Here is a 17777-nt window from a genome sequence, read left to right on the forward strand (position 1 = left end):
GCCACGAATGTCATACACAATTGTGGCATTGAAGGGGTTAACGCTGCACTGTCGCTCTCATGGAGCGATCAGGCAGCAGGGGGGTGTTGGGGCTGCTCTCCACACTCATGGAGAGACCAAAGAACCCTCTCCCCTGTCCCTGAAGCTGCCTCTATAGACCAGCCATTGCAGGGGGAGTCTCTTTGATGACGACTGTAGGCTTCCATGCCTACAGGAATCATCAAAGGGCTTGTGGGGGCTCGTTTTTGCTGTTGCTGGTCTGCCTGGGCTTCCAGGCAGACCACCAGCAGCAGAGTCCCGTACAAAACGGGAATTAACCCCTAAATGCCGCAATCGTGGCATTAAAGGGGTTAACACTGCACTGTCGCTCTCATGGAGCGATCAGGCAGCAGGGGGGTGTTGGGTCAGGTCCCCACACTTGTGTGGGGAACCAATCAACACACAACCCCCTTCCCTGAAGCTGCCTGTGGCAGCTGAAAACACGATTGCTGGTTTTCCAGCAACCGTGTTTTCAGCCTACAGGATCACTCCGTGGGAGGGATCTCAGGCTCGGGGGCGGGCTCTGTGTGGCTGTGCTGTCTGCCCAGACTCCTGGGCAGATAGCAGCAGCGCCCCCGTGTGGTGACTCAGCCTCTTACATCCACAATTTTTTCTGGATGTAAGAGGCTGACAAAACCTAGTTTTGTCTGTCGCCATGGCGACCTGGCGCCTGGGATTTGTCGAGCCCTGCTTTACAGATACGTGCCCACTGACATACAAACATGTAATATGTATATTTGGATTATGTGAACTGAACAAGTCTGGAACATGAGCTACTGATGCTTTGATATGAATGGGTTAATACTATGAGAAGTGCTGTGATCCACAAGCCACACGTTTCTCCATTGTATTTCTCGCATTTGTGTCCTGATGACTGGAATCTGAATGAGGGGTTTATAGTTACCTGTAAACTGTTTGTGACACACTTAAGCCTGGAGGAGACTGTCTCTAGAAAATAAATCCACAGGGTCACTTGGTAAACAGACTTCTAAAATGCGTTAATTCTCAGATACTTGTCTGTTAGACTGTTGACTATAGGTTAATATACCCTGCTTTTTCCCGGCACCGTATAATGTACAATCCTTGGACCGACTGTAAGATGGTGTGGAGATATCACAGTTCCTCCCCTTGGCTGTAAGTGTCCATCCTGCGGTGTAATGAAGTAATCTGAACCTTGTGTGACGTTTTTCTAACAGCAGTAGTTAAAATATATATGTGGCACACATTGTGTGTATGCTAACAATGCGGCCATCCAGACATTGTTCTTTGGTCCACCTTAATATGCCCCCATTATATATTTTCTCCCTTTTACTGAGTTTCTCATGTTTTATTCAGACAGTCTTTTGCATGGTTAAGGTGTGATGGGAGATAACTTGCTGCAAAGGGCGACTGTTTCCCTTTAAATTTCAGTAGGCAAGTAAGCAGTTGTCAGACAGCCATGGTCCTCTATTCTGTACAAAATGTTCCACTGCTGAGATCATGGAGTGCATTCCTGGGCACACGCTAAGAAGTCTGCACTGCTTAACACAGCCCCAGCACAGCTGTCAGATCCCTACCCTCTGCATCTTTCTCTTTACTTTATGGTGTATTATAGGTTTCTCTGGTGACCCTGGTAGGAGCGAATGCAGTCTATGTCCAAAATTAGAGCTCTTTGGATTATCCATTACTTGTAGCTACTGTAATTCCCAAACATGCTTTGTTTTTCCAGGTTTCCTTCCCCCAGGAAGCTATGGATTGCGGTACTTCTCACATAAACACCTACTGCTTCTAATCTTCTTTGTCTTGTCATCATTACAGGTAAAACAATGGAGCTCAGAGTGGGAAACAAGTACAGGCTGGGCAGGAAGATTGGCAGCGGTTCTTTTGGGGACATCTATTTAGGTAAGTGTGATGAGGCCTGTGCGTCACTGGTACTGTCAAGAGGGCACGTGGATCACTGTTTGAAAGGGTTCAGATTTCGCCCAAATTGTGGGTGACTGTAGTCAGTCCCAACGTTTCATCAACAAATTGCGCACGCACACACACACAAACACATCTGCGGCACAATTCCACCCGTGTTGACTAGTTAAACCAGTTATTGAATGTGTTTCGTCCCAGGTAAATGTTAACTGTTCACACCTCAATGGTATAATGGTTCTGTTGAACACAAACAATGGGGCATTGTTTTTCAATTGTGACCACCATAGAAAAAATATTAGATTCTCCCATCCAAATCTAATAAAATAGTCTAGTTGAAGCCTAATAAGATGTGTAGATTTCAACTAAAAAGACTGTTTTCTCTAGGACGTATACAAATGTGTTTTATATATATATATATATAATTTACACACGCTTTTGTTTTTTAAATGTCCTCTGATCAGAACTCCGGTTCGTAACTGGGCTGACAAATATCGCAGTTGCGCTGATGCAAAATAGTGCATGGGATGGCAGCTTACTTAAGTACATTGGGAGGAGAAATGTGAGACATAACGGACTCCGATAGGCTTTATTTGTACTGGAGAGGACAAAATATAACTGAATTGGACAGGCATCCCAAGTTTCTCTTTGAAAAAAGGAATGTAGAACAATGATGAGAATGTTGGCAATAAACTTTGTTTTAAAACGGTTTTAACGGAGCTAACCCCCAGTTACAGTAGGTGACTAATGGATATCTGCTGTCACTTTATAAAGTGGGCTAATGGTTTATGTAAACAAACGGCTGCTCTTTGTGCTTATCCATTTTCTGCCTGTATTTCATAATAAAACGCATATCCGGCCCCCGCCTCACTGGTTGGGACTTAAAGGGTACAGTTTAATGTCCCAGGTGTATTCATTAAAATGTAAAATGGCTAAATCCAAGACTGCAGCTTACCGCTCAAAATGTGTAGTTTTGCACATCTGAGAGAAATAAAGCAATGTTTGCTAGCGTCATCTTTTAAGACGGTTGGAATTTGTTTCCAGACGTCGGTGAGATGATTCATGACAAATGTGTGCAGAAAAATGTCAATTTAAGTATATTAATACCTGCTCTTTAATCCAAGTAGCGTCTAGTTAACGGTTTGTCAGTCTATTGTAAATGACAGAATAACACAATTTGGAATGAGTGGTTCTTTTATTTTGAAGCTGTGGAACACTGTAGTCCATTTTATGTATCATTGGATAGTTTACGCAATTTCAGAATGGATCATCGCAAGGTTTTTATGCAAACATTTATACCTCGTATTCATAACGGTGTTTGTCTTCATATTTCCTGCGTATTTTGATTTTGTAAAGAGAATACACAATGGCCGGTGTATACTGACAAGGTGCGAGAAGGGCAGGGTGTTGACATGGTTTACAGACTGCTGTACTTCACGAGGATATTTTTTTCTGATGCAGACATCCTAGGGTTAGTGTTTCTATTTCAGGTTGTTCTGGGGGGGGGGGACCATCTGCTAATTGCCTTACTTTCGTGGATTGTGGAAGCTTCCTGTGTCTGTAGACGGTGCTCCCATGCTACTCCCTCCCCAGGAGGGGATATTCTGTGGTTATTTGTGTCCCATAGGATTACTCTTGTGCAGACGCGAGACTTAAAGTATTGGCTGATTTACAGGGGCAGAGAATGTAAAGACGGCTCAGACCCGACATAATCAGGTGCTTAGCCATCTAGTCGTACATAGCAGAACGGCACAGTCGGTGGCACTGCTCCTTTTGGAAAACTGCTCTTGCAATCCCTCCCAGTCTTCATGCTTTTGTAGAGTGGGGGTATAATTGAACATAGACAATGTAAAAAGTGACCACTTCTGCACTTTTTTATATTTTGATATATAAATACCGACGTTTGGTTACTGGTGCTGCAACAGTATGACTATGTTGGAGACCCCGCAATGAAGTTGTTAATATGTTGAACTGTATGCATCATGCAGAATTAATTGCCTCTGGAGGTTCATGGGTAGCATGCCTTATGCTCCATTTTAATATATATGGAATGTTCAGTCATGCATATAGGCAGACTAGAGGAAGGATATCCCCCGTATTCCCTGAGGCTTGCAATAGGGATACTGTAGCCTCTGACGTGCCCGGGGATATATGTCACATTGGAATAACGCAGGATGTCTTCTGCTGAGAAAGAAAGGGAAAGACAGCTGCATTGAGAGGGGCTCCTGCTGGGGCTTGCCAGCTGCTCTTCCTACCGCCTAAGCCTCTGGAAGAGAGCTGGGTCCGTTTTTTTTGTAAATGGTTGCCTTGCAGAAGGACAGAATCCTTATGATTTTGATGACTGGTATTCTTGATGGGGATTTCCCCCCCCCCCCAGGTGCGAGGGCCATCCCAGATGTGTGAAATAGTTTTATAAAGGTCCATTATTGTTATAGACCTGTGTTCTTTCAAAGTCCAAGCCGATAATGTGTACAGGTAGCATTGTCAAATGCATCTTCTGTTGGGCAATTACAGGGTAGTTTTATTCCCAGTTATATTGGGGGGGGGGGAAAGGTCTATGAAGGGCATACAAGCCAAGCTTCTGCGTGTAATCAATGTGCGAGAACAGAATAAGTGTACTGAAGATTTCTGTTTGGTAGTACAACCAGTGCTCTGAAAATGGGGAAAGGGTATGGGAACTTTAGAGGGCCCAAGATTGATTTGAAAATGTTTATCACCGATTTAGGGCAGATTTCCAAAACCATGCTAGTGCCGCATTGTAAAACTGGTCTGTTGGGGCAGTGAAAAGCTACATGGGTGCAGTGCGGCCCCAACGTCTTGTTTGTCCGTCTCCGGATAGCGATGAGTGTAGGAGGAGGACTGCTACTTGTGCATCTAGTGAATGGGAAGGGGTGCTTTTGACCGGTGTTTTCAAGAGTGGGTAATTAAACTTTGTTCTAGTAGAGTTTACAAAGTGTCATTATTTATGGCCTTGTCAGAAGGGGGAGATATCATCCGGTTATTCATTTACATTAATATGATCCCACTGCCCCACTAGATGATGGTATATTCACCTCTCGGTAAAATTTCTATGGCATAGCAAAACCTGAAATGTTGAGAACCATCCTTCCTGAACTATAGCATTTAACAATTTGTGTTCAGAGCCAATTTCCTTCCTATTAGGTATGTAGATCTGCTGCAGTTCCTCAACCTCCTCTATACTATATAGTTCACTAGATGAAACCAGACAAAAGCAAAGATTCTAATTTATACCCGTTTACTGAAGTCCCTTCAAGGTATCTATAATAGTTAGTTTTCTAATCGGGTTAATTTAACTCTGTTACAACGGTTACCTTATACTGTAGTTGGGATGCTATACAGTTCCCATATAATGTGGTATTAGTTTTGGGAATGGCATACTCTTTAGTCATCCTTGGTGACTGCCTGGGGCTCCAGTAATGGAAATAAAAGGGAACGGAGGGGCTAGGCTCTGTTAGTGTTCATGTGGCAGTGATAATTTGAAACTCGTTTTCTCTGTGTGACGGGTCTTGGTTTACTCTGGGTGTGGGCATGATGGTGGTCTTTTGTTGTTCAGCTGGTTAAATCTCCCCCTCCCACCTCTACCTTTTGATCTTCCCAGGTAGTAATCTAGAGTCCAAAGCAGTATTGAGACTCCCTGATAATTAGCCTTTCTCTGTGGGGAAGGTAAATAGGTCATTTGAATCTCCAGGCAAATATCCTTTTATCAGGGTCTCCCTGCTAGAGTACATCTGTAACCTTCTAGGTCACAGAATATGTAATTATAGCCTGGATAAATGATTAACATTACACAATAGGTCATTGGCTGTCGTGACGATCAGTTGAAACAGTTTCTCAAACAAACCATCACCTAAGAGAAAAATGCCATTTGCTGGTTGTTTTGTGTTATGTTGTAGAGCAGGACTACGCTGCATGCCGGCTTAGAGTCATGGATGATGCAGTAGGAGAGTTGCGAAAGGACTCTCTGTGCTCTAGTGTCTGATCCACATTAGTAATCTTAAAGTCATCCAAAATTGGCTGATTCAGTGCTAAATTAGATGAAACGACTGGTAGTAATCTACCTGCAGATTACAAAAAGCGTTGTGCTGCTTCACTGAGAAACAGGCTGCTACTGACATCGATATGTATATTTTTGTATATTGGGGACGTATTCTTCATAAATCCCATGCATGTGTTTCTATAGAAGCTGAAAAATGAAACTTCTGTCATTTTCTCCTTCCTTTCCTGCTTATGTCTATATTAAAGCAGAAAGCATGCCTAAATACACTGCCCTGGTATGTGTATAGCACATACCGGTACTTGCAGGTTGAGCTCCTATTGAATTCCATGGAATTTCAGTTCTCCTGTATATACATTAACTCCTTAAGGCTAGAGCTTTTATTATTTTTGTATCCTTTGTGACAGTGGCTGTTTTTGTTAACCTATGGATGCTCCCCCCCCCCCCTCTCAAATTTGGTCATACTGCTCCATGTCCTACTCAGTCAATCTACCCCCATCAAATCATATACGTTTTGAAAAGTAGACATTGGGGTAATTCAAATGCAAATATTAACTCCATGCAAGGATTTTTATTTTTTTTTTACTTTTTTGTTGATGACATCAGTGGGGAATTATTTTTACATGTTACCACTTATTTTTATATATATATATTTATTTTTCTGGGCTTCATTGACTCCATTGATTGCAGTACCTGTGCTTAACTTGCAAGGGAGTTCAGGGTTCTCAGGAGAGACCCTCTTGAGAACTTGTTTGTTAATGGTCGCCCCCACCTTCCAAAGAGCGGTGTGCCCAGGGGTGCGTTTTAGCTGTTGCTGAGTGCTTTTAATATGGCGCACATTGGAGCTTCATGGAGTGATCAGACTGGGCACCTGCTGCACATTTTAGTGTTTCTGAATGTCTCAGCATCGAGGCATTACAGAAAAAACATTAAGAAAGCGATCGTAGACCCGTTTAAACTCGCCAGACACATCAATTGTTGTCGACGGGAAGTTTTCCTGTGACAATTGTCAGGGGGTTAAGTGGCAGCTGCTTAGACCGTTGCACTAGCAACTTCACTGTGCAGCTAACATGTATATAGTGAAGGCTTGTACCTTTATGTTTAAAACAAAAATGACAATGTCTCAGTGAAGCTGAATGTCTACTTGTCATTGTAAGTGTGACTTGATGTCACCAGCACCTAAAGCCGTGGCGCTCTTAATGAAGGTGTAACAGTTGGACAGTTTTAGTCCTAGTGAGTGCGGGTTCCTTATCCATTACGTGTTCAACCTCATTGCAGTGCAGATTTGTCTTGAATAACCTTTCAAATTACAAATTGCCACAATTGCTCTGTTGGGTTGTGCTGTGGCGTCGGCAGGGGGGGGCCAGAGGGGGCCATGGCCCCCCCTACATCATGCTGTGCCCCCCGATGTGCCCCCCCAATTGAAACGGCGTCTTTTTTTTTTTTTTTTTAATAGACCCGGAGGAGAGAGTGAGAGGCGCCGAGCGGTTGCTGAGGAATAAGTTCTCAGCAACCGTTCGGCGCCTCTCACTCTTCTCCGCGACCGCGAGGCCTCTTCCTGGTTCGCAGTGCCGGCATTTCAAGCCGAGCGCCGGTATATGTCGTCATATCCGGCGCCCAGCAGTGAAGCCGGCAGAACCAGGGATACAGAGACCTCGCGATTTCACCGCTGGACAAGCCCAAGGTAAGTGAACTTCAAAGGGGGGGTTAGAAAGTTAGGAGGGGGTTAGAGAGTCAGAAGAGGTAGATAGGAAGTGAGAAGTGGTAGATAAGGATAGATTGGGAGGGAGAGGGGGGTAGATGGGTAGATTGGGAGGGAGATGGGGGTAGATTGGGAGGGAGATGGGGGTGGATGGGATACATTGGGAGGGAGAGGGGATAGTTAGGATTGATTGGGAGGGGGGGTAGATAGGATAGATTGGGAGGGAGAGGGGGGTACATAGGATAGATTGGGAGGCAGATGTGGTAGATAGAGAGGCAGATGTGGTAGATAGGATAGATTGGGAGGGAGAGGTCTTTATGGGACAAAAACGCCGTACGTTCAGCTGTTAGGGGACAAAGTTGACATAATGTGTAACTTAGGTGCTGGTCAGGTTCTATGTGGGCAGTGTGGACACCAGGGTTGGCTTTGGGGTGTGTGACCAGTGATCTATGCCTGTAATTTAGGGGGTTTTATCTATACCTTTAATGCAGAGTTTATATGTAATTTCCAATTGATTTGTATCTGCAAAGCTGGGTTTTGTGTCATTCTGTTCATCTGTATCGGCTATATTTCCATACATTATTAATGTTTACCTGCAAATATAGGATTTGCATGTCTTATTCAGTTGATCAATACCTGGAGTGCTGTTTCCATGTGTTGTTTATTTGATCTATACCTTCAGTGCTGAGTGTACATGTGATTTCCAGTTGATATATACCTGCAATGCTGGGTTTGTGTGTTCTGTTGGTTTATACCTGCAATGCTATGTTTCCATACATTATGTATGTATACCTGCAAATACAAGTTTGTTTTTTTTTAATCTCATTCAGTTGCATGTGCTGTTTCCATGTGTTGTTTATTTGATCTATACCTGAACTACAGGGTGTAAGTAAAAGAGCGGTATGGTTTAGTGAATGAGGGGACAAAGGGACTTGGGATGATTACAGGGGAGAGGACCTCTCAATGTCACGGTGCAGTCAGAAGGAGGGAACACTGCACTGACTCACTGTCTTCCCCTGATCTGCAGTCAGTGTGGCAAATATATTGGCACCAGGGTCTAATATTAATATATATTGGCTGCAGGGGCTAATATTAATATATATCGGAAGCTGGGACTAATGTTTATATATATCGGCAGCAGGGGCTAATATTAATATATATTGGCTGCAGGGCCTATTATCAATAAATATTGGCTGCAGGGGCTAATATTTATATATATTGGCTGCAGGGACTAATACTATATATCGGCAGTAGGGGCTAATATTAATATATGTTGGCAGCAGGGTATAATTTCTATGTATATCGGCAGCAGGGTATAATATAAGTATGTATCCGCAGAAGGGGCTAATATTAATATATATCCGCAGCAGGGGTTAATATTAATATATATCGGAAGCAGGGTCTAATATTTATATATATTGTCAGCAGGGGCTAATATTAAAGAATGAAAAATAACTGTCACTTTAGCTGTTATTTTGAAATCATATTTTAATCACAGTCTTTACTTCAAAGAGATAAGTGCATATTATGTAGTTAAAAATGCACGTCTAACGTGTGTGTGTGTGTGTGTGTGTGTGTGTGTGTATATATATATATTAGTGTATATGTACCATTTTATAATTGGCCCCCCTACTTTGGTCCCTGGCCCCCCATGTGCCCCCCTAAATATGAAACCTGGAGACGCCACTGGGGTTGTGCAGATTTGTTTTTCTCTCACTCCGTTTCCTCCATCTACAATTTTTTTTGTGTGTATGTATATATAAAAAAATAAACACAATGCAGAAAAAAAACACAGGTATTGTAACTTGTACCACCTCCTTGTATTTCCCCTAAAGCATTGGTTTTGTGTTGTATTTCCACAGGTGCAAACATTGCTACTGGTGAGGAGGTTGCTATTAAGCTGGAATGTGTGAAGACAAAGCACCCTCAATTGCACATTGAGAGCAAATTCTACAAAATGATGCAGGGTGGAGGTAAGAACCATAAAACACTGGAAGCTAAAGTAGACTTTGTCCTAGAATAAAATAACTGATGTAATTAGGCACCAGCCAAAACGAGATCCAATGGCTTCTAGAAGTTGGTGAGCCCTGCATAGGGATGTCATAGTTTTGTAGGTGGCCATGTTCAGGGGCAGGTGAAGCAAATTTGTTGCAATGTGAATCATTGTATGCCAGGTCTTGATTTCTTCTTGCACAAACATATCTCTGACAGTGGGGATCCCTTCCATCAAATGGTGTGGTGCAGAGGGAGACTACAACGTGATGGTAATGGAGTTATTGGGCCCAAGCCTAGAGGACCTCTTTAATTTCTGCTCTCGCAAGTTCAGCCTGAAAACTGTACTCCTCCTTGCAGATCAGATGGTAAGTGTAAACCAAAAGCTCCTTTCTGACACTTTTGGCAGATAATAGAAATAGTTGCCTTACTTGTGTAGCCTGAATCCATGTTTGATCCCAGGATATGAAAGATCCTTGTCATATCGTAACACAGGTAATGAAGTATACAGATCATCTTAATTTGTTTTTATTATTGAGATGTTAGAATGCCAAGGCAAATCTGCAATTGTATTAAGTGTCTGGTACTGGTTATGGCCACAGGTGCCGAAAGACTCATAAGGGCTGCAGCATTGTGCCATTGATGCCATTTTTCTTTTCATGCCAAACATTGAGATAGAGCAGTCGGCAAAGTAGTTAACGTACCACCACACTATCACAAAATTTTGCTCTACAACTTGGTGTTATGCCCCATATGAAGTTACCTGTGAATTTTAGTCGGATCTATTTTTTTTTGACACCGACTCTTGTGGTGAATTGTATACACTTAACTGTCTTTTACTGATATAATGCACAAACTCCCAACCTATTTCCTGTGAAAAAATTAGACTTCATATAATAAAAATATATGGTGATACAATAAATCAAACCATGCAAAACACAAAGGGTCCTTCCCACCTGTTGCCTAAAAGGCTTGTCCTTTCGGGTATTGAAATGTGACCGTGTTAGATCTGTCATAAAGTGTTGTAATGTTCAAGTGTAGTTTATACCCATAAATCGTAATCTGCTCTCATCTTCGTAACAGATCAGCCGAATTGAGTATATTCATTCCAAGAACTTCATACATCGGGACGTAAAACCTGACAACTTCTTAATGGGACTTGGCAAGAAGGGCAACTTGGTTTACATTATTGATTTTGGGCTTGCCAAGAAGTATCGTGATGCTAGGACGCACCAGCACATCCCATATAGAGAAAACAAAAACCTAACTGGGACTGCTAGATATGCATCTATCAACACCCATCTTGGTATCGGTAGGTTGTCTGCCTTCTATAAAATCCTGTTTTTGTTTCCGTGAGATAAGCATAGATATGGTTTTGTTTCAATGTTTTTATGTTGTGACCAGATAACTGTTTTGGTGGTTTAGTTCTCAATGCTGGTGATTAAAGAGGATGCAAATAAAATGGTGGGTGCTATTTAAGGTACAGTGTTAGGAGGCAATGATCAGAAAGCTGCCATTGGTTTTGACGACTGTTTCTCTTAATTTAGAACAATGCTTCAGATTGTATGCTTATATTAGAGTTAATACATGGAGACATGCTGTTCAGGATCCCTCTGCATTCGGGTTGCCCGCACACAAGACATCTTGTTGGTTAACTGTGATAGGGAGAGGGGAATAAACTCAAGAGTAAAGCAAATCATGAATATTTTCAATTACCCATGTATTACATCTATAATGTTAAAAGGAAACACATTTTGGGTTTGTAGAAGTGCTATAATGATACACATGAATGTGAAAATATGTAACACAGATTAGTTCTCTAATCTAGAATAGAGTTGTATATTCGTATAATGAAATCCGTGCATTGTATGTTGTGACATTGTTGAGCAGCACTCCATCATCCCATAAAGTACAACTGCATTCTTCACTTTCATTACAGAGCAAAGTCGCCGTGATGATTTGGAGAGCTTGGGATATGTGCTGATGTACTTTAACCTTGGGTCACTACCATGGCAAGGTTTGAAGGCTGCAACCAAACGTCAGAAGTATGAACGTATTAGTGAGAAGAAAATGTCTACGCCCATTGAGGTTCTCTGCAAAGGCTACCCATGTAAGAACATGTATAGGGTTTCCCGGGTGTGTACTTAAAGGGGCAGATCTGAGGGGTCGGATTTGTGTAATGAGGGGGAAAACTCTGCAATCTACTGTTGCTTTCAAATTTAAAGAAGCAGTAAATTTGTGAAAGTGAGCTACTGTCAAACATATTGACTGTTCTATATTTCAGGGTTAAGCCGCTCTTTGTTCACAGTACACATTAGAGCTTTTGTTTTGCTCTGAAATGAGCAATTAAAGATTGAATTGTCTTCCTTTTGGAGATGTTACTGTAGCTTTAATGGTGGTAGCCATCATCAACTTTCCAATAAAACTTTCCTAGTTAAGCAACCAGTAGAGGAACATAGTGTTAAACATTTTAACTCATTAGCTGTCATGGTGTCTTTTCTCGTTGCCTCTGTATGTAATTGCGCTAATGTGGCTCATCTGTTTGCAGCTGAATTCTCAACTTATCTGAATTTCTGCCGTTCCCTGCGGTTTGATGACAAGCCGGATTATTCATACCTGAGACAGTTGTTCCGTAACCTTTTCCATCGGCAAGGCTTCTCCTACGACTATGTGTTTGACTGGAACATGCTAAAATTTGTAAGTACAATCCCAGTCTTCAAGGGGGTTATGTATGTTCAGAGAATCTGGGCAAAATATAACGCATTAAACAATATTTAGGAAAAATTTTATGTGGTTACCAATTGTTTTCTAGGGTGCAGCTCGGAACCCAGAGGATCTGGACAGGGAGAGGCGAGAGCATGACAGAGAAGAGAGAATGGGGCAGCTGAGAGGCTCTGCTACTCGGGCACTTCCCCCTGGACCACCTGCTGGAACAGCCCCCAACCGCCTGAGGAATGGTGCAGAACCAGTAGCCTCCACGCCTGCCTCTAGAATTCAGCAAAGTGGTAAGTAGATGCAGGAAGTAGAGATTAAAAACAGATATTAGACTGATGAGTACAATCCTAGGATAAGTGCACAAAAGCAAATATTGTTCACAAATTGTCAGAGCTCTCCTTCTTTACCATTGTCATAAATATGACACACTGCAAATGAGATCTTTATACTGTTTCAGGTAACACCTCTCCAAGGGCTATCTCACGGGTGGACAGGGAGCGCAAGGTCAGCATGAGGTTACACCGGGGAGCCCCTGCAAATGTTTCTTCCTCTGATCTCACAGGGCGACAAGAAGTGTCACGGATTTCAGCATCACAGGTGATTGTCGCACTTTGTGTACTAAAACAGATCCATCTAATAAGTAATCAAATGAGTTTAATCCTCTGTTACATGATGCGTGTGATCTTTCTCTCCCTGAAGGTATTTAATATTTCTGCTTCATTTGGGGGGATCCCCTGAAAAATACACTGTTTTGCTATTTTGTTCTCTAATACTGTCATTTTTGTTCTCTCCTTGACAGGCCAGTATACCGTTTGACCACCTTGGGAAATGAGGACAGCCACTCAACCAATGTTTGCTTAGGTGAGCTTTGGCATTACATATTGATATTGGCTGCGCTGCTACTGGCCTGTGACACAGGCACATTTTATAGGGCCTGATCTTTGATGTTTGTTTACCGGCAGTGTTAAGATTATACCGCACATCTATACCCTCAACCTTACTTGGAGTATATAAGTTATTCTTGGGACTATTCACAGGCAAGATAACCACTTAGATCAAAACCTTTTTTATTTCATGATCAGTTTGTGCATCAAATGTACTCTACCCAAGAGAAGGGTTATCTTGGGATGACAGAACTACATGAGGGAAAATAGAAATCCTGATCCCAAATATGAAATCATGCCCCCCCCCCTTTTTTTTTCTCTCCCAATTGATTTTCTGTGGTAGCGTAACCCAACATGCACATAAAATGTATCAACTTATCGTTACTTTATACATTGAGGCTAACGCTTTTTTTTTTCTTTTCTTTCCTTAGTGTCTTCACTGTATTTCATTTTCTTTTAAATACAAAATTTTATTTTTTCTGCCAATGAAGAGAGCCATGCTGAGGATGCTGGTTCTGGCGCTGAGCTCAAGAACTGATGTGTCCGGGAGGAGCATATAGGTGTACCAGAGCTCTCCCCCCCCCATAACACTGGCAGTCCAGGACAGCGGATGTTCTTCCTGCTTTCTCTAAACTGAACACTACATATAGATATATACTGTATATATTTTCCTTTTATTTTTTAGCTTACCTCCCCTGCCCCCCCAACAGGGAAAAAAAACTCCAGCTTCATGTGTAAGATTCTAGCTCTAGCTACTCTTTTCTTCCGGCCTGAAGGATGGGAAGTCTAGTCTGTTAAGAGAGTAAAGGTCTGACTTTTCTGTTGCTCTATTGGATCGGACCTGCCCCTTCCCCTCATCTGCTCTTCTCCAGACTCCATTTTCACAATGGAAAGATGCATGCAGTTTTCCTGTGGCTTTGTTGGTCTCTTTGGATATTGCAGATCTGAAGAGAAGGCAATTACATCTGTCTCTGTTCTATATGAATCCACAGTGGAGGCCAAGCTTGATTTTAGCATTCGCTTGCTTTCTGAAACCCTGAGGAATTGGGGTTTTTCTCGGAGAGAGGCGTAGCTTGCCTTGTCAGCTAGTGACCCTAGCTGTTCTGGCAGTTTTAGTTGTAGGTCATATAATGTATTTTAGTAGTAGGTTTATTGTTGGGTATCTCCCACTGTGGCTGCTAGTGGTATGTCTAATGCTTTTGAAATATTAAAAAAAAAAAAAGTCTCCCCTTCCCACACTTCCGTAGTATGAAGACTTGAGAATGGATGGCTGCTTTCTGATTTGCGTAACAAAGACTGTGAAGGTGCACAAAATATATTTTATTGAGGATTGTAAAATATATCAAAGGGTCAGGAGGGCCCTGGGTGGTGGGATTCTGAATGTGTAAGCTCCCGTTTCCCTCCATGTCCTGGACAATGCCCAACCTGCACCACTAGATGGCGCCATGTAACTAGTTCTCAAACACCCTTCAAACTGTTTCAATATTTAACAAAATTGTTTCCTTATTTATTTACAGTATCTTTTCTTTTTTTATTTGTTGTAACTTTTATTACTTTATAATTTTAAAAAAAGTGCAAAAAAAAAAATTTGGGGGGGAGAAATACTCACTTTTTGGGGGGGATTTTTGTACTTCCTGTGTAAATATAGACTTTTTTCAGCTTTAATGTGTTTGTTAATTTGAGGTAATAAAGTAGAAAATTACAAAGTGATTAAAACAAGTGTTTTGTGTGTTGAAATCCACACTAATCTTGCATGTTTACAACTTAAAGTAAAAATGCTGGCCTTAGGTGTTTCAAGTGCCCTGTGCGGACAACTACTCTGGCGCCCCCGCCCCAAAAAGAAAGGAAGAACATCTTGTAACAAACAACCAGTTTTAGTTAGAGATTATTTATGTGCAAGTGCAAACAAGTACAAGATTATATAACTGGAAACACGGGTAACAAAAATGTAAGCTAAATACATAAAAAATAGGGGGGAAACGGCTAACAGAGCAATCTTTATAACAAAAACATTTTTTAAATATTGAAAAAATTGGACCCTACGCAAGCATTTCCTAGGCCCTCCCCTCCACGCTCCCTAGCATCCAATCACTCCCTCCGCTCCCACGCCAAAAAAAAATAAAATATTTGCCACGCTGACTGCAGATTCTGGGAAGACAGTCAGTGCAGTCTTCCCGCCTTCTGATCCTACCATGGTTTTGAGAGGTCCTCTCTCCCGTAATCGTCCTTAGAGTCAGGGCCGGCCCGACAATGGAGCAGAGTGGGGCAACCGCTCCAGGCGGCACTCTGCCGCCCCAAGCTTTTTTTTTTTTTTTTTTTTTTTTTTTTTAAAGCGAAAGAGAGAAAGGGGCGTCGAGTGGTTTTCGCTTAACAAGCTGTCATTACCCGCTCGGCGCCCCTCTCTCTCTCCTCTGCGGCGAGTCTTCCTGTTCGGTCTCAGTGCTGGCTTGTAATGCTGAGTGCCGGAAGATATTTGGGGGGGGATGGCAGGGACGGAGGGAGAGGAAGGGTAGATAAGGGGGGGGGTGGCATTTTAAAATTCGCCCCAGGCGGCATTTTGCCTTGGGCTGGCCCTGCCTAGAGTCCCTAAACTGCACCTCCCTTGGATCAATACATGTAAACAGCACTGGCACGTGTAGATCAACTGAATAAGACATACAAACCCTATATTTGCAGGTATACATATTGCATGGAAGCATAGCAGTTATAGATAAACATAACACACAAACCCAATTTAGCATGTAGCGATCAATTAATCACATTTGATCTCGGTATTGAAGATATAAATCTGATAAACGGATCCAAATCCTGTATTTGCAGGTATACAATAACATTGTATGGAAACAAAGCAGTTATAAATCAACAGAATAACAAACTCAGCTTTGCAGGTATAGATCAATTGGATATCACATGTAAACTTGGCATTAAAGGTATAGCTAAAACCCTTAAAGGCATAGATCACAGGTTTCATACACACTAATTTATTCATTCTCTTATTTCGATATTCTTGCTTAACCCCCTCTTTCACTAGCTACCTCTTCACGATCGACCCCCCCCCCCCCCCCCCCATAGTTCACTTACCCTGCTGAAGTCCTGAAGTGGGAGCACAAGGCCACTGTCTCGCTGCTCTGCCACGATGTGCGCTGCTGAGCGCCGGGATACGACTACATGCTGTGCACCTGCCTCGGCACAACCCTTGGTAATAGGACGGCCACCTGGCGCCCCTGCTGCCATGGCACACTGAGACCGCACAGCCTCCCACACCCCAAAGGCTGTCCCTGACTGCACATCTTTTAATAGGTATTTTTGGTACGGTTGGTTCATATGTAGTCTCATTTAATATTATACAAATGTTTCTCCATCACAGTGGGAGTACAACACAAAACCTGGAGGTTGCAGGAGAGTTGTGTTAAAACATTTAAGTCTCCTGAGGCCTGTCACAGATGTGGATATACGCTCAGTGTTTTGCAAAATAAACTTATAAACCATTTGAACAGGACTGTCCCTTTGTAATGTTTAACATTGATATTACTGCCATGTGTAGGGCTCCAGGACCATGTCAAGCATATCTCCCTTTAAATTTCCAAATTCTGTGATAACTAGGCACAGAAAATTATATAACGCTTGATAACTACTGTTTTAAGACATTTTTAAATCATATCTTCTGAGTTATGTGATTTGCCATATTACATGTCTGTATGACAGACACCACGTGGGGACAATTCTAAAATGGACACCTGATAACTGTAGAAATACTGTGTATTTATGTATTACATTTATATTTAACACATTCTGTTTACCCTAGATGATAGCCGGTATTTATCTAATTGATTCTTTTAAATGTATTTAATATGTTATACTAAACCTTAACTAACAAGCTGTCTGGCAGACCACAAGCTGCCTGAATAAAATCTAATCCTTTAGGAAGTACATAACTGTTGTCACCCAAGCTTTGAACAACTGCCAACATGGCTAGCTGTAAAACTCATGCCTCGGCTTGAAAAGTTTGTCGTCATTTCACTCTGACGGTACATCTTAGCTGACGATCGATTGTGAACAGTTGAAAAACGGATATCTGTGATGAACTTTTGTCTATGGGCGCATTGTTACCTGTTGCGTTGTGCCTTTGGGCTACTTGTTTCCAAGATGCCCAGCAATGCCTAATATGCAAGGAACCGATTTTTACCATCTGCCACTGTTAGTTGCTCACTGATACATATTGAATGGAATATCGAACATCTGCCTCTCTACTTATCGCATGGACTTTGGGACATGCTGCAATGTATGTGTCTCACCTTTGGGGATTTTATGAATGTCCTAATGCACAAAACAGCTTCACCAACATTATTATTTTATTTTTTTTTACAAACCCAAGTCAAAGCCAGGATCGCTGCCAGTCTAGAGTAACAAAGACATGGGCAAGGGTATATGACTAGGGGCACCTAAGAACACTCATGCATAGATATCAAGAGGCAGCCCATTAAATAAGCAGATTTTCTTTACGAACAAATGCCCTTCGTAAGGAAACAAGTGT

The 17777-nt window shown here is 42.2% G+C and overlaps 1 protein-coding gene across 1 annotated transcript; it reads left to right on the plus strand.

Moving 5' to 3' along the window:
* The first annotated feature begins 1844 nt into the window (after positions 1 to 1844).
* LOC149284343 (casein kinase I-like) lies at positions 1845 to 13191 on the plus strand. The gene is made up of 9 exons (XM_089496850.1): positions 1845 to 1920; positions 9515 to 9625; positions 9864 to 10012; positions 10728 to 10956; positions 11584 to 11754; positions 12193 to 12341; positions 12457 to 12649; positions 12817 to 12956; positions 13159 to 13191. The coding sequence occupies exons 1-9, from the start codon at positions 1845 to 1847 to the stop codon at positions 13189 to 13191; spliced, it is 1251 nt and encodes a 416-aa protein (XP_089352976.1).
* Positions 13192 to 17777: the final 4586 nt, after the last annotated feature.

This window comes from Sceloporus occidentalis, unplaced genomic scaffold (assembly GCF_023333645.1).
Source record: "Sceloporus occidentalis isolate IW3139 unplaced genomic scaffold, rSceOcc1.0.p SCAF_94, whole genome shotgun sequence".
Classification (NCBI taxonomy): Eukaryota; Metazoa; Chordata; class Lepidosauria; order Squamata; family Phrynosomatidae; genus Sceloporus; species Sceloporus occidentalis.

What these genes read in the sequence shown, in the direction of transcription:
- LOC149284343 (XM_089496850.1), top strand. Translation starts at nt 1,845, where the DNA reads ATGGAGCTCAGAGTGGGAAACAAGTACAGGCTGGGCAGGAAGATTGGC. An exon ending in CAAAATGATGCAGGGTGGAG is followed by an intron (nt 9,626 to 9,863) that starts GTAAGAACCATA and finishes TATCTCTGACAG; the next exon opens with TGGGGATCCCTTCCATCAAA. An exon ending in ACTGGAACATGCTAAAATTT is followed by an intron (nt 12,342 to 12,456) that starts GTAAGTACAATC and finishes ATTGTTTTCTAG; the next exon opens with GGTGCAGCTCGGAACCCAGA.